The following is a 13523-nucleotide window of genomic DNA, read 5'->3' on the forward strand; positions in this document are numbered from 1 at the left end:
GGTTCTGAATTGCTTCATATCATGTATAAAATTTTCCAGCTCAGACATTAACAAGGCATATATAACATCTTGAAAGCTTGTCTTACTTGCCTGCTTCTATTATCTAATAAGACAGTGTTTCTTCCAGGCTTCTGTCAAGTAAAACATCTGATGCTACATGTTGCACATTACACATTTTAGCACTGCAGCCTCTGGCACAGAGATTTCCACTTGTGGAATGACAACTGATTGCAGTTATCGCCAAAGCGGAATTCTTTTCAGATGATAACAGAAATTTCCTGCATTCACTTCAAGCATTTCTACCACTTTAAAGATTGGTTTTTATGCACTCTAATGAAATAATATCTCTTTGTGATAAAAGTCATTTAGAATACACAATCGCATTCTTGCATGTAAGAAATACAACAGCTCCTCTTTGTTATTTCATATTGCAGAAAGGCATAAGTCCTAGATCATAAGAAAATACTAGCTCCTCAAAGACTCCATTTTAAAATGTAAAGTTGGAGTACACAATGCCAGAGCCAGGACAATTTTTCAGGAAACCTTAAGATATTGCATCTTCATTTCTGAATTAGATCTTGGATGCTGTATAAACAAATCCACTTAAGAAATAATCATCTTATGGAAATAATCATCTTATGGAAGACTGAAATTGCCTAAGTATAATACATTGTTTTGCTAGCCTTTATATCTTCAGGGTGACTTGTGAACTTGCAGGTGTGAGCAGGTACAAGCGAGTGGAATGAAGACAGATGTGTTCAAGAAAAAACACACACATACATTTCAATTCTTACTTGGTAAATGCTGTTCATATGAACCTCTGCTTCCATCTTCAAACAGATATTGCATTGGATCATTTTGATGATCACCTGTCAAGTAAGACCAGGTGCACTTCCCACCCAAAGAGATCTTTTTTTAAGTGCATTTATTTTAAAATGAAATTTGTTTCTTTTTACCTAATTTAAATAGGAGTTCAAACAGGCATGGTTTCTATTATATTATGCTGAATTTAGGAAATATGGCATTAACTTTCCTAAAACCTATAGTCGGTTTCAGCAACTACCTCTGCTGAACAATGGTACCTGAAAATTAAGAGGGAGCAGGAAGAGAATTACTGAGAAAATCTCATCTTTCTGTCACTGAGTATCAGCCAACAGGTGTTGGTTGACTGGGCTCGAAAAGAACAGGATTAGTCCCTGTAATCTTAACTCTCTCACATGATTCGAATGCAGGTATGTCAATGTTGAGCTGGAAAAATATATGGAATCATGAAACTAGAACTTGGTGAACAGCAATCAGCTGTGACACAGAAAAGCCAATCCTAAAACATTTCCGTACTTGTGCAGTCTTGGGGGCACACAGCTGGATCTCTGCTCTCAATCACATCACAGGTGCCATCAGGACAAGTCTTGATACTTGGCGTGCACGTGGAATAGTTTGTAGTGATTCCTATTAACACAGAAATAGACAGCTGCACAAATATCACAAGGCTCTGAAGAAAAGCTTCTTCAATTCTCAGTGCTTGCTGATACACCAAAGCACAGATCACTCTAAATAAACATCTATGGATTTTATCTATAAATACTTTACCATCTGCTAAAATAGCAGGCAAAACAATAGCTAAAAAACTGTGAAGAATGTATTTCTCACTGTTTTTTCTGCTTTGTGCCTTTGACAGCCCTTTAGGCATGTCACTATTCACAATGAATAGTACTTGAAAAATAGCTAGCAGACCATTTTGAGAATCAAGAGTGGCTTTCACAACCGAAAATATCTCCGATTTCACATGTTTGAATATGAAGGTTACAGGTAGTCGGAAAGAATTTGTGATACTCATGCAGATTGAAGGGATAAAGCATCAACACAGAAGCATTGCTCTGGAACAGGCAAGAGTACCATCACCTTTCAGATCTGTGTCACAGGCCACAGAAAACAGAGAGACTGCTTCTGTGCTAACTGTAGCTGCCTGGTCATGTCTGCCCACAGGCTTATTGGTATGCTCCAAACTCAATTCATGCTTGCAGAGATGATCTTGCATGCTGTAAGCCATTCGTTCCAGTTACAACGGTGCAAACCCAATAATAGGGAAATTAGTATCTTGTATTGTACGTATTGTATTCAACATAACCAGGGAAAAGATTAAGAATGACCATTCCCACTTAACCTTTCCTCTTCTTAGTGAAGGCTTCATTTGGGCATTATTATTATTTTTTTAACCACAGCTTCTGTGCAGTTTACAATACCATGTTGTCCAGCTAGAATAAACAGGTGCATGTCCACCAAAGTCAACAGCCCAATAACGGCTGAACAGAAGTTTGGTTTCACACAACAGGAACATACCTTTTCCACTCCCCTGTCTCCACTGGCATCTTCCTGTTAACACTCCCAGGCCACCACATTCTTCACATTCAGCATGGTGCTTACTCACAGCACAAGAGTCAGGGCAGTCCTCTTCTTTTTTTAAAACTGTTGGGAAGAGTGTATGCTGTCAGTATAGTACAGAAGAGGTGAATACACATGCAAGTCAGCTCGAGTCAGAAGGACAAAATCCTCTCTTGGGAGGAGATAGGAAGAAAACAGAAGTAAAGAGTGCACACTGGCCCAATCATCAATAAACTTAGGTAACAATTAAAGAAAAGTCCAGATGTTTTTCTTCTGTGAAATAAAAGATACACAGTATGATCATGATGGCATTATCATCTTTGCTTGATGGCAGGCTGTCAATAGCTAGAACCGTAGAAATGCACTAACAGCTTAATAATAGCAAAACAAGGACCCCCGGTACTTATGGCTTTGTACAAAAACTTGTAATTAAAGGAAAACCTTCAGTGCCTGGGCTAATACACTAGTAGCCCAAGAACAACAGCTAGGTATGTCTGATTTCAGCTCTAACAAAAAGGAAAGTCCACTGCAGACTTTGTTTCTTCTTCCTCAGCCTGTTCCCACTTGGCAACAGAGCTTCGATGTGATACAAGGGAGCTGAAGCAATTGCCAGGTAGAATTTTAAGGTTCTACACAAAGTGCAGTTTGATTGGAAAGAACTGATTACAAGCTTCTAGTGTAATCCTCCTCTGCCACGGTTCTCACAGAATTTCTTACACTCTGCCCTTACGAACTTTATAGTAAAATGAAGCCAGTGCAAGTGATATATGGATGTTGAGCAAAACTAAAAAAAAGTAACAATAGGGGGAAAAAAGCAATGAGAAAAGATGGCTGAATAAATATATTTAGGCAGAATTGTGGTTTCATATATATTCTTCCACAGGAATATGTGAAATACAAAATAAAGGACACACAACAATATTCTTCTAAATCAAATGTCATCATGAACATTAGGAATTGTACATGACACACCATCTTTACATACATTAATTATTCAAACAAGTATCTACTACAGATAGGTCTGACTCAAAACTCCAAATAAAAACACAAGCTTTTGGGTCTGTATCTTGTAGCTCAGGCTCATTTTCATTGCTAATGTCAACAAGTTTATAGATCACCCTTCTAATGCACCACCTGATACTGGTAACACTTGTAAGTAAGTAAGTTGTTCTAATTGACTCAGGTACTTACGAGTTCCTTCCAAAACAATAGTGAGAAGGGTTTTGGTAAGTTTCCTGCTCTGCCTGTCTGCAGCTTGAATAGTGTATTGTATTTCCTTGCATTCAGGTCTGCGTAGCACAGAGGAATCATTCACATAAAGGCTTCCATATTTGTCTTCTCGGCCTTGAAGTATGCTGACAGCATAGCAGCTTACATTGGGGGACAGTAACTTGTAGGTGATGTTCACACCACAGAATTTCATACAGTTTTCAATGCAGATTTTTCCTATCTAGGCTCAAACACCAACAAAGAAATCACAAACAACAGAAACAAAACTACACATCAAAAATACTCTGTGCTTCTCAAAAGCATCTTAAAGAAAATTGAGCAGTGTCAGGCTTGCAGAGATCACATGATAAGATATTTTACCACTAACATAGTACCTGAATGCTTCAAATGTAGTTTATACTCAGTAAAACTGAGAGGCAAAGTAGTAGCATTGTCTTCGGGTAACAGTGGAGACACCGAAAGCCATGACCCAGAGACTCAGTGATATCCAGATGCCTGCTGTTGATGGTAGGCAATATTCAGTGGGAATACAACCCCATGATTTGGGAAAATCTGGGTTCAGTCCCTGCTCTGTCCCAGGCTGATCCATAAGAAAAGCTTTGTTGACAAAGCAAACAGTTCAGTGTGAACAAAAGGGAGACTCTTTTCAGTAAGAGAGAAATGGAAATTGCTAATACCTACGTTCCATAATATTACAGTCAAAAGTTTCTGGTCAACAGAACTCTCAGAAAGCCTTAAAAGTAGTCATTGTCTCCCACTCACACAGCTTTTTAAACATTTTCATCTAAAACTGAAAGTAATATGTGGATTTGCCATACATGAACGTCTGCCTGCCACAATATCCATGCTCAAGCACTCTCCAGTCTGAAAACGTTTATCTAAGCAGCACAGGAATGCAAAGCCCTGACTCCTATCCAGCTCCTACACAAACTCCTCCAAAGCTCACTTTGTTTTTTCCATTTGCTAGAGTGGGATTCGGGTCAGGTCCAGAGGCACTGGCTTTTCTTATGGGGAAAATTGCAATGGGAAGGGTGGGGTGTTCTTTAAGGGGATTTGGTGGTGGATTCTTTTCAAATGCTGCAGTTAAGATGTCTTTTCAAGTAACACCACTGTTGGTAAAAGCATATCTGTACATCTTAGTTTTAGCATTTTTATTAAGGAATGTTAAAAAAAAAAGTTTTCTGTACTAAGGCCTCTTCCTATGAACTTGTACTATTTAAAGTCAGGGAGGCTTCTTGCAGTTCTGGAAGCATCCTCTGTCCCAGCATAGGCCCACTCTATCTAATTTATTGCCATTCACATCACTGGCTGGTCACTTGGCACCACGTGTTTTTTCAGCGTCAGGATAACACATAGAGACAACTAATGCAATCAGAAGCTAGGCCATTTCTGGTATTTAGCTTCAGGACTGTCTCTTCTCCACAGCACTCTGGAACTGTCAGGAAGAAAAAGTAGTAAATAAAAGATTGCACCTGCTCATAAACTCTTGCCTAGACACAAGAAAAGTAAGATCCCTTCCAGAACCAGGTCACCTTAGCCTTGGCATTGCATTGCAGTGTTTTGCAACTTCTCAGATGGTGCTTCTTTGATGCATTAAGAGAATATAATGACGTCCCATGTCACATTAACCACTGACATAGACTAGACTGAGACTATCCTCTGTCACTGTCTACTCTGCCATGCCTGCTTTTTCCAGGCAGCCTTTTGATCAACAACAATCTCCTGCAAAGGGGATGGAGAAGACCATGCGATCTGGGAGTTCCTGAGCAGCAGATTATCCTTACTGCAGAGCACAGGTCAATTTTGCTTTCTCCACATCACTTAGAGAGAAATTAAAAATGCCCCTCTCAAGTAGTTTGTACAAGAAAGACGGGCTTTCTCTTTTTGCCCAGTTCCATTAGGGAATGCTGAAGTTTGTAACTTTGTTCTGTACCGCAGGTTCTGGGAACAGCACAGATCTCAAATGTAGGAGAGCACAGCCTCAGAGGAATGAGGTAGAAACAGCCAGTTCCTCTTTCTCATCGAGGAGGGTAGAAAAGCACATAGCAATCAGGATTGACATTAACATAAAGAACCAGCAAAGATGCATTTTGCAAGACACCCAATATTTAACAAGAAATACGATTATCAGAAATAGGAACAGAAAAATGCATCTTGCCAGCTCCAGAGTTTAATAAAGTCTGGATAATGATAATGTTCCTCATCACTGAATTCCAGGGACATTTGGACATATAATCTCTTTAAAAATCTCAGCCTATATTATTCAGTATTTGTCTCAGGAAATGTCAATAGAGCTCTAAGTCCTTTGATAAGTTAAATGCCACTGGGCAAGCCTATACCATCAGGCTATGCTTCTTTATTCAATTCATTTAGCTGCTCAAACAGACAAATGGCATCAGCCCAGCAGTTAATCATTTCTTCACGCTCCTTTATTTTCCTCAGGGCAAGATACAGTTCAGCCTTCATATTGATTTCGCCCTGTACTTTTCCTCACTGCTCTGGCACATCATAGCTAATTATGCAGAAGACTTTAATAACAAGGAGTGCTGGGCCCTGAGCTGCTTGCATTGCCTTGTGCTCCACTCAGACTGCACTGAAATTCAAATCCAGTCTCAGAAATTAGTGGACGACACCTTAATTGATCAAGAAAACCATCTCCAGAGTAAGGATGAGTTTTGCATTTCCCTGGTTGAAAATCAGAACAAAATCTCTTTGTGAATTTGCATTTAGGCAGCACAGAAAGAGACCTCTTTCCACAGCCTTGGAGCTCTCTCCATGTAAGAAATGGTTTTTCTCTGCTGCTACTGCCACCCAGTGAAACTACATAGTTACTGTAAAGCAGCACTATTTCCAGAAACTAAAATCCATGTCAAACGTTTGACTGTCCTTACAAAAAGAAAATGGCAGGTTTAAAGCATTAACTTCTTTTGGTTTTGCAGTGTGGAATGAGAACATTGTACACATTTAGACTTCAGACGCATGTGTGGAGTCAATCCAGGGTATGCACCAGGTAAACACGGCTTAACCAAATTTAATTTGGACAATAGAGAATTCATTAATTCATATTATTCTTATACACACTCACACACATGTATAAAATCTGTGTTTAAATGTATACATATATATAAACACACAAATTCAATTAATTTACACATATTTTCATGTATACCTAACAGTCAAGTTTCTATGTTTTTTTAGAATTAGTTACAGGTCACTCTATGACATACCTAGATCTGAGGCCCATTTCTAAATATTAAGAATTAGATTATGAGTGTCTTGCACACCCAGGTTGTTATTTCTATTAGAGGAAACCCAGAGGTTCTACCTTGTCTCCAGACAAGAGTTTTCTACATCACTGAGAATAAAGCTTTCATGATTTGGTGCTACAGAAAAACCAAATCCAATGCTGAAAGTATTATGATCTGCACAAACAGCAGAGAAGACGTTCTGAAGCTTCTAATGGTCTGATGTCTGCAAATTTAAAAGTTGCAGCAACAAGGAATCACAACAGTTTGATAACGATACAGCTTTTTGCAGGTAGCCCACTATTTGAGCACACTTGATATCTTTCTCTTATTTAAGATATTCAGCGCAGACTCTGAGTAAAATGACCCTTGACTGAGTAGCGGCATTTAATTGGTTATGCAGGGCCTGTTCTGTACTCTCAAGAGCTACCAGTCTATAGTACATTTCGTCAGATTAAATACAAGACCATGGAATATAGTTTTCCTTTTTCTTTCTTTTTCTCAGTCAGCCAGAGGCTTAGAGAGGAGTAAAACAGATTTTTTCCTTAAAAGACATATAATGAATTGGTCTTCTCTGCAATTTGGAAGATCAAATTTTAGTATCAATCCTTCTCTGTGCTATAAATACAGCAGCAGCCTTGCAGCTCTATTTAGTTATGAGGTGTACATTCCAGCAGCTCCCCCAAAATGGCTCGTGACTGATTTTTTTAATATTCACTTTCATAACACTAATTATCTTGAACTAGTTGCCTATTAATGTGCATGTTCCATAGGAATTACATTGCAATTTTCACCTGATTAATGTCAACCTGTTGGAAAGTGTTTCTGGAAGGCATTATTAATAGCAATGATGGTGATTAAGCTAAAATGAGAGTTAAATTAGGAAACACATTAATTACTAACTAGCCATTATCTAGGGAAAAGCCATTAAAACATACTGGAAAGCGTAGAGCTGGGACTTCAATAGCTGTAACAAATTTCTTTTTTTGCCCTTGATTTTTCTTCCAGTTATTTATGCCTAAGCTGCTACAGGCTGCAGTCCCTCTGACTATACCACACTTCTCTTTTTCTCTCTATTAATACTTCCATGTGTGGCCTCCTTTCTGTTATTATACGATGGGAGAGGCTAGCGTCCAGTGTATCTGGAATCCATTGTGACTACATGCAGCAAAACAGTCATGTTGATATCACTTTTTTCATTTATTCTACTTAAAATAGCTCCATCCAAAGTTTTATCCATATGCATACTGGAGAACACACTCATGTCTCAACTCTATGACCGCTCCTGAAAGCTATGCACTCGGCAAAGAAAATGTGTAGAAATGGGCTCAGCTGTACCATAGAAGCAGGAAGAAATAACCATCTAATTGTTGAAAATATACAATTTTGTTTTTATGGAGTGAAACAGCAGTAACGATAATGTCAGTATGGACTCAAATCAGTGAGGGAGCAGCCAAGCTCAGAAACACTTCTAGAAGACTCCTGTTTCATTTCTAATATGTAATTTTGGAGTACAGCTCAAAACACAGCTAAAATTCTCTGCTTCCAAAGCACTCATTGAGTCCTCTGCCTACAGCCACAGATATGTCAGTATATGAATTACCGTGCTGGCCAGCAAAACAAATTATATTACACCGTGTGACTACTGTAATAGTGGGAGATCTGTTTAATTTGTAATTTCTTTGAGGCAGGGGTTGTCTCCTACTCTGTGTTTGTGCAATGATGCACATGGAAGCTCTGATGCATAAAAGTAACATCACTGCTTAGATTTTGTATAATGCTTTTCTTTAGCAGATCTTTAAGCAATTTAAAAAGGGAAACATAATAATTCAAAGTTTCACAGAGGAGCCTGAGTACAAAAGACAGATTGATTTGCTGGCCAATGTCAGAATCAAGGAACCGAACCTAGATTTCCTAGACCTCACCACAGTGATCTATCTACTAGCTCAGTCTCTAACAAAACGTGAAAGTATAATTAACACAGTTCTTACTTGTGCAAAACGGTCAGCATTTCTGTTCACCGTGAACTGGTAAGTCACATTTGGAAACTGAATGCTGACAGGGAGGATGGAGACATTGAAGTGAAGCATCACCGATCTTTCTGGACCATGAAATTCTGTGTCGTTCACCAAAACATCCAATTGGAAGGAACGATGCTCTGTGACTGAAATACTTTTATTCAGTACTAGTTCTGCAAAAGAAAAAATTAGTCATATTACACACCTACATTATCTATAAATGTATTTTTTGGTTCTGCAATCCCAACCAAATTATAAATATCAAAGACTTTCCTAATGGGAAACAAAAGGAGATAGTTAAATATGAAAATAAAGCTTCTCCAAAAGAGACGTTCTTCCCTTCTAATTACTGTTCTGAAGATCCTACAATCAGAACTTCTTCCTTATTGCACAGAACATCATCCCATACGGTCCCCATCTCAGGGATGCACACACTCAATTTTTTCAGTGTATGTTTAAAACTCAGTGTTTTGCTATTTTGAAATTGCTCGGTTTTCTTCTACTCATTATTTACACAATGCTTGGAAATGCAAAATTATTATTAGTCAACTATTAAAAGGAAAATTCTCCTTTATTTGAAGAAGGAGACCTTACTATATTCATGTAGAGTTCCCCTCACTTGGCTGCCATTTGGGCTGAAGTGGATTTCATGGAAGATGTGCTCCACCCGAAATGTTTCATTTATCCATGGATCATTTGTAATGATGGTTCCTGTGTATTTCTTTCTGCTGCTTTCAAGGGGATAAATAGGTGTGGTGTCTGCATCACATACAGTTAGCGTTGCAAGGACAGTTCCCTGGAAGGAAATCATAAATAACATTGCTTGAATGACCTTGAAGCTTTCTTCCCTGATACATGATTGGGGAATAAAAATATTAATCTATAAAGCCCTCCAACTTTCACTCAAGTCCACTTTCATTCACATTCTTTTTAAGGTTCAGCATATCACTATTTCACACCCATTTGGACCTGCAGAATATGTGTAGCAGCATTTTAGAAAGACAGTTAGCTGTCCCATTCACTTTGAGGGCTTAAGCAGAGACAGCTTATCCAGCCTTAACATCAGTTTGTAGATACAGCAATCTCCACCTAATCCAGTTCAAAGATTGGCAAATGGGTAAATTAGTGAGGAGAGACACCCAAGCCTCAAAGTGGACTGTCCCCCCCAGCTAGAGTACATTTCCAGACAAATGCCTCATGATGCACATAGTGACAAGCTTTTTTGTTTAAAAAAACAAAACAAAACAAAAGACAGAACATGCTGGCAATCTACCCCAAATGTGATGAAGATTTTGCTTAGGCCATTGCAACTAGAAGGGTATTCTCTAGGAAGGGAATGGGAATGCAGGGGTGCTAGTTGTTGCTTTGCATCAACTCCATCACTTTACAGCTCCTAATCTTATAAGCAGATGGCAACAAGACTGTATATCTACACCACACTGTATATCTAGAAACTGAGGGACCTATCAGGTATATAGGACAGGCAGGAACACATGCTAACAAACATCCACACCAGAGAATCCTTAACTACTTATACAGAGCTGACAAAGAGTTAGAAGGCTCAAAAGAAGATGGCAATCACCAATGCAGCAGCGAAAAAGACTGTCATATAATCATTTCAGTCTATGTGCAAATACAATGCTAAACTTTTGAGCTACAAAATGAGTGCACATGCACTGCTTTTTTCTAAACTCAATATTATTTTGCAACACTACTGACAAAGTAGGTTAGTAACATGTACTTAAAAGACAAGGAAGCACATTCAGACAGGTCAGACTCATTACCTGAGATAGCACTGAGTAAATGACAGAGGCGGCCTGGGTCATCTGTCTTCTGCTTATTCTACTAGATTGCTGTTCTCTAGCTGGACACTGAAATCATCAGGCCTTTAAGATTTTTATTAATTCCACTATTTCAAGTTTACCTAGTTACTAGAAAAGGCTGAAAGTTTCCAAATATAATGCTTTCTTTCACTGCAAAATGCTAGCGGAATTCTCTAAATTATGAATGCTTTGCGGGCACATAATTTCAAAGAGAAATTATCAAGTTTCACATATTTTGTTTAAGCTTTTCTATCTCAATCGCATGCAAAAACATCTCAAATCAAAATAAAGCAGATTAGGATATTTTCCTTCAAAAGACACTTTTATGAGACCTTCTCTTCCTCTCATTCAGAGCTAAAAGAAATTCCCAAGTCTCAACATTTTCAAAAGAAAAAAGGAATTACTTTCTGCTCTGGCAAATATAGTATGTTCACAGATGTCTTGTCAACGCTTGTCTGCAGGTGGCAGCAAACTCCCCAAATCATACCTTTCCCTTTCTAGATACAACATGAGCAAAATACACTTCAAAGGGAAAACTGACTGCGAAAAAGTAATGCTATAATGAAACAGAAGTGCTCTCACGAAAGATGTATAATTTAGGTCCATAAAGATGTGCCTTAACTATAACACTGACTTATTAAGGGTTGGTGCTGGGGTGTGAAGAGCTGGAGAGCCGAGCTGTAGACTTCTCTGCTGGGGCAAGGAGCGTGAGGGTGCAAGGGGCGCGCACAAAGGCAGCCAGGGGTTCAGACCTTGGAAGGACCACCTTGGCATAGTAAAGGAAAAAGGGGAGAACACCTTCAAAGCAAGGTCCTAAAGATCTCCCTTAACAGCTTGAATCTGAAAAGATTAAGTGAATTCTGAGTAATCCATCGTTTCAAATGGTATCTGAAAAGCAACAGTACTCCTACAGAAAACTCATATTTGGAGGCAACTTCTTTTCCAGGATTTTTTTTGCTAGTTTTGTTTCAGTGTGTTGCTTCCCTGAGCACTGGCCAGGGTGTCTGGAATAGCAGAGAGACGCCGCTTCTTTTGGCCTATAAATCAAAATAGCCGTCTCTGTACACAAGTTTAGGTAAGAAAGGAAACTGGTAGCACCCATATTTTTAGACTGCTTAAGATTCTACATTAACAAAAACGAACACTTAAAATCTTTCCTTTGTGTCAGGGCGCCACAGAGGCCGGCGGCTCCCTGGCTGGCGGCAAGGGGGGCTGCCGGTGCTGCAGGGCCAGGCTTCGCTACCAGGGCCTGTCCCACCACCCGTGAGGGAGCAGGGCAGCCCCAGCCCCTGCACAAGGCACCTCCGTGGGCATGGGCCAAGGCTGGGCAGGGCTGTCGCGGGGCTGGAGCCCGGCACCGCTGCAGCGTTGCAGGGCCAGGACTGATAGCGCTGGGCTGAGATGGGGCTGGGGCCTGGGGGGAGGAGGCGGCCCTGGGGAAGGCCAGTAAGGGCTCTTGGTGCTCTCAGGGCCCTGACACTTTGAGAAGCCCTTATATCACTTTGGGCTTTGATAATCTTCCTTTCTCTCCATTCTGTGTATATATTATCAGGTCCTTAATGACAATATTGCGTACTATTTTTCCAATCAAATTTATTCCTCATACAACACATGAGATGGAAGTTTGTACAGACAGAATTAAGGCTGCATAGACACCTGCTTCCCCTAACTCCCTGTTACTGGTGCAGCATCCTAATAAGCATTCTTAATGTATTTCTGATATCTCAGATTCTCATATATAGGACAGATACACACATATATCCGTTCTAGTAACACTCAACTTCTGGTCATCTAGTGGAAACAATCCTGAATAAATCCAGAGCAGAAGTCAGTATTGGGAAATACAAAGATCCCTGCTGGGATATCACCAGTGGTCTGTCCTGACCTGAGGAACTATCTATTTGAGACGTAAATAAGATATAACCCAGGAAAAAGAATCTTGTTATTCTACAGACTCAGCACTGTATAAACACAGCTCTGAAGACAGCTTATGGTGCGACCATATGCTTGATGCCAAAATCCATTATACAGAGCGTAGAGTTTCCCAGTACGCATGCCTCCCACTGCTGTGTTCCTACTTCAGAGACTAGATAAAGGAGAATATTACCTCTTTTCTGTTGAATTCCACAACAGCATCTGCAGTATTAGTGCCATTGGGAAGAAAGGGAGCAGAGTCATCTTCATCTAACACATTCACCAGGAAGGGCACCTCGACCTGCATTTCTCTGAAGCCCTCTCTCACAGTACATTTGGCAATCAGTTCATATCTCTCTCTCTCTTCTCGATCTAGGCGCTGTATCACACTCACCCCCGTAGTGTTCTCATTGTACCGAAATGGCAGACCTTCAGCTGAAAAACATAGTCATAGCATAAACATGGACAATCAGTTTCAATTAGATGACTCTGGGAATTTTCTTTAATATTCTTTCACAATTCAACAAATCCAACTGGACATAGCTATTATATATATCATATATAGATTAGAAAAGACTATCATGACTGCATGATAAAAGGCAGACTCAGAAGTGAATGGAAGAAAGTGGCAGACCTATAGAAAAGTAGGCAGAAAACAAACGGAATTGATGAAAAGATCCTACAATCTAGAAGCAGCACAATTTAAAGCTCAGGATACTTCCAATCTGCTCTTAGCAGGTGCAACTTGTAAAACCAATCTTTTCCTCGGGGAAGAAGGTAGTCCTCCTTCCCATCCTCTTTGTATATCTCAAAGGCAAAATCTTCAGGCTCTGCTCACACTTGCAATGGGATTTCCTTGTATATGATCAATCTAAAGCATCTACTACAAGAGAGATCCTAACAGTGTGGCT

At 39.6% G+C, this 13523-nt stretch overlaps 1 protein-coding gene across 2 annotated transcripts in view; it reads right to left on the minus strand.

Annotated features, from left to right (window-relative positions):
- RET (ret proto-oncogene) overlaps positions 1-13523 on the minus strand; it is an 86364-nt gene that overhangs the window by 25011 nt on the left and 47830 nt on the right. The window contains exons 4-9 of one of the 2 annotated variants that reach the window (XM_026116814.2): positions 12806-13047; positions 9470-9671; positions 8849-9048; positions 3574-3832; positions 2341-2466; positions 1339-1449 (exon numbers count right to left, since the gene is read on the minus strand). In XM_026116814.2, the coding sequence (XP_025972599.1) occupies positions 1339-1449; positions 2341-2466; positions 3574-3832; positions 8849-9048; positions 9470-9671; positions 12806-13047 (1140 nt within the window). The remainder of the gene's footprint in view (positions 1-1338; positions 1450-2340; positions 2467-3573; positions 3833-8848; positions 9049-9469; positions 9672-12805; positions 13048-13523) is intronic. The other variant, XM_064513799.1, reaches the window with a different exon arrangement.

Source organism: Dromaius novaehollandiae, chromosome 6 (assembly GCF_036370855.1).
Source record: "Dromaius novaehollandiae isolate bDroNov1 chromosome 6, bDroNov1.hap1, whole genome shotgun sequence".
Taxonomy (NCBI): Eukaryota; Metazoa; Chordata; class Aves; order Casuariiformes; family Dromaiidae; genus Dromaius; species Dromaius novaehollandiae.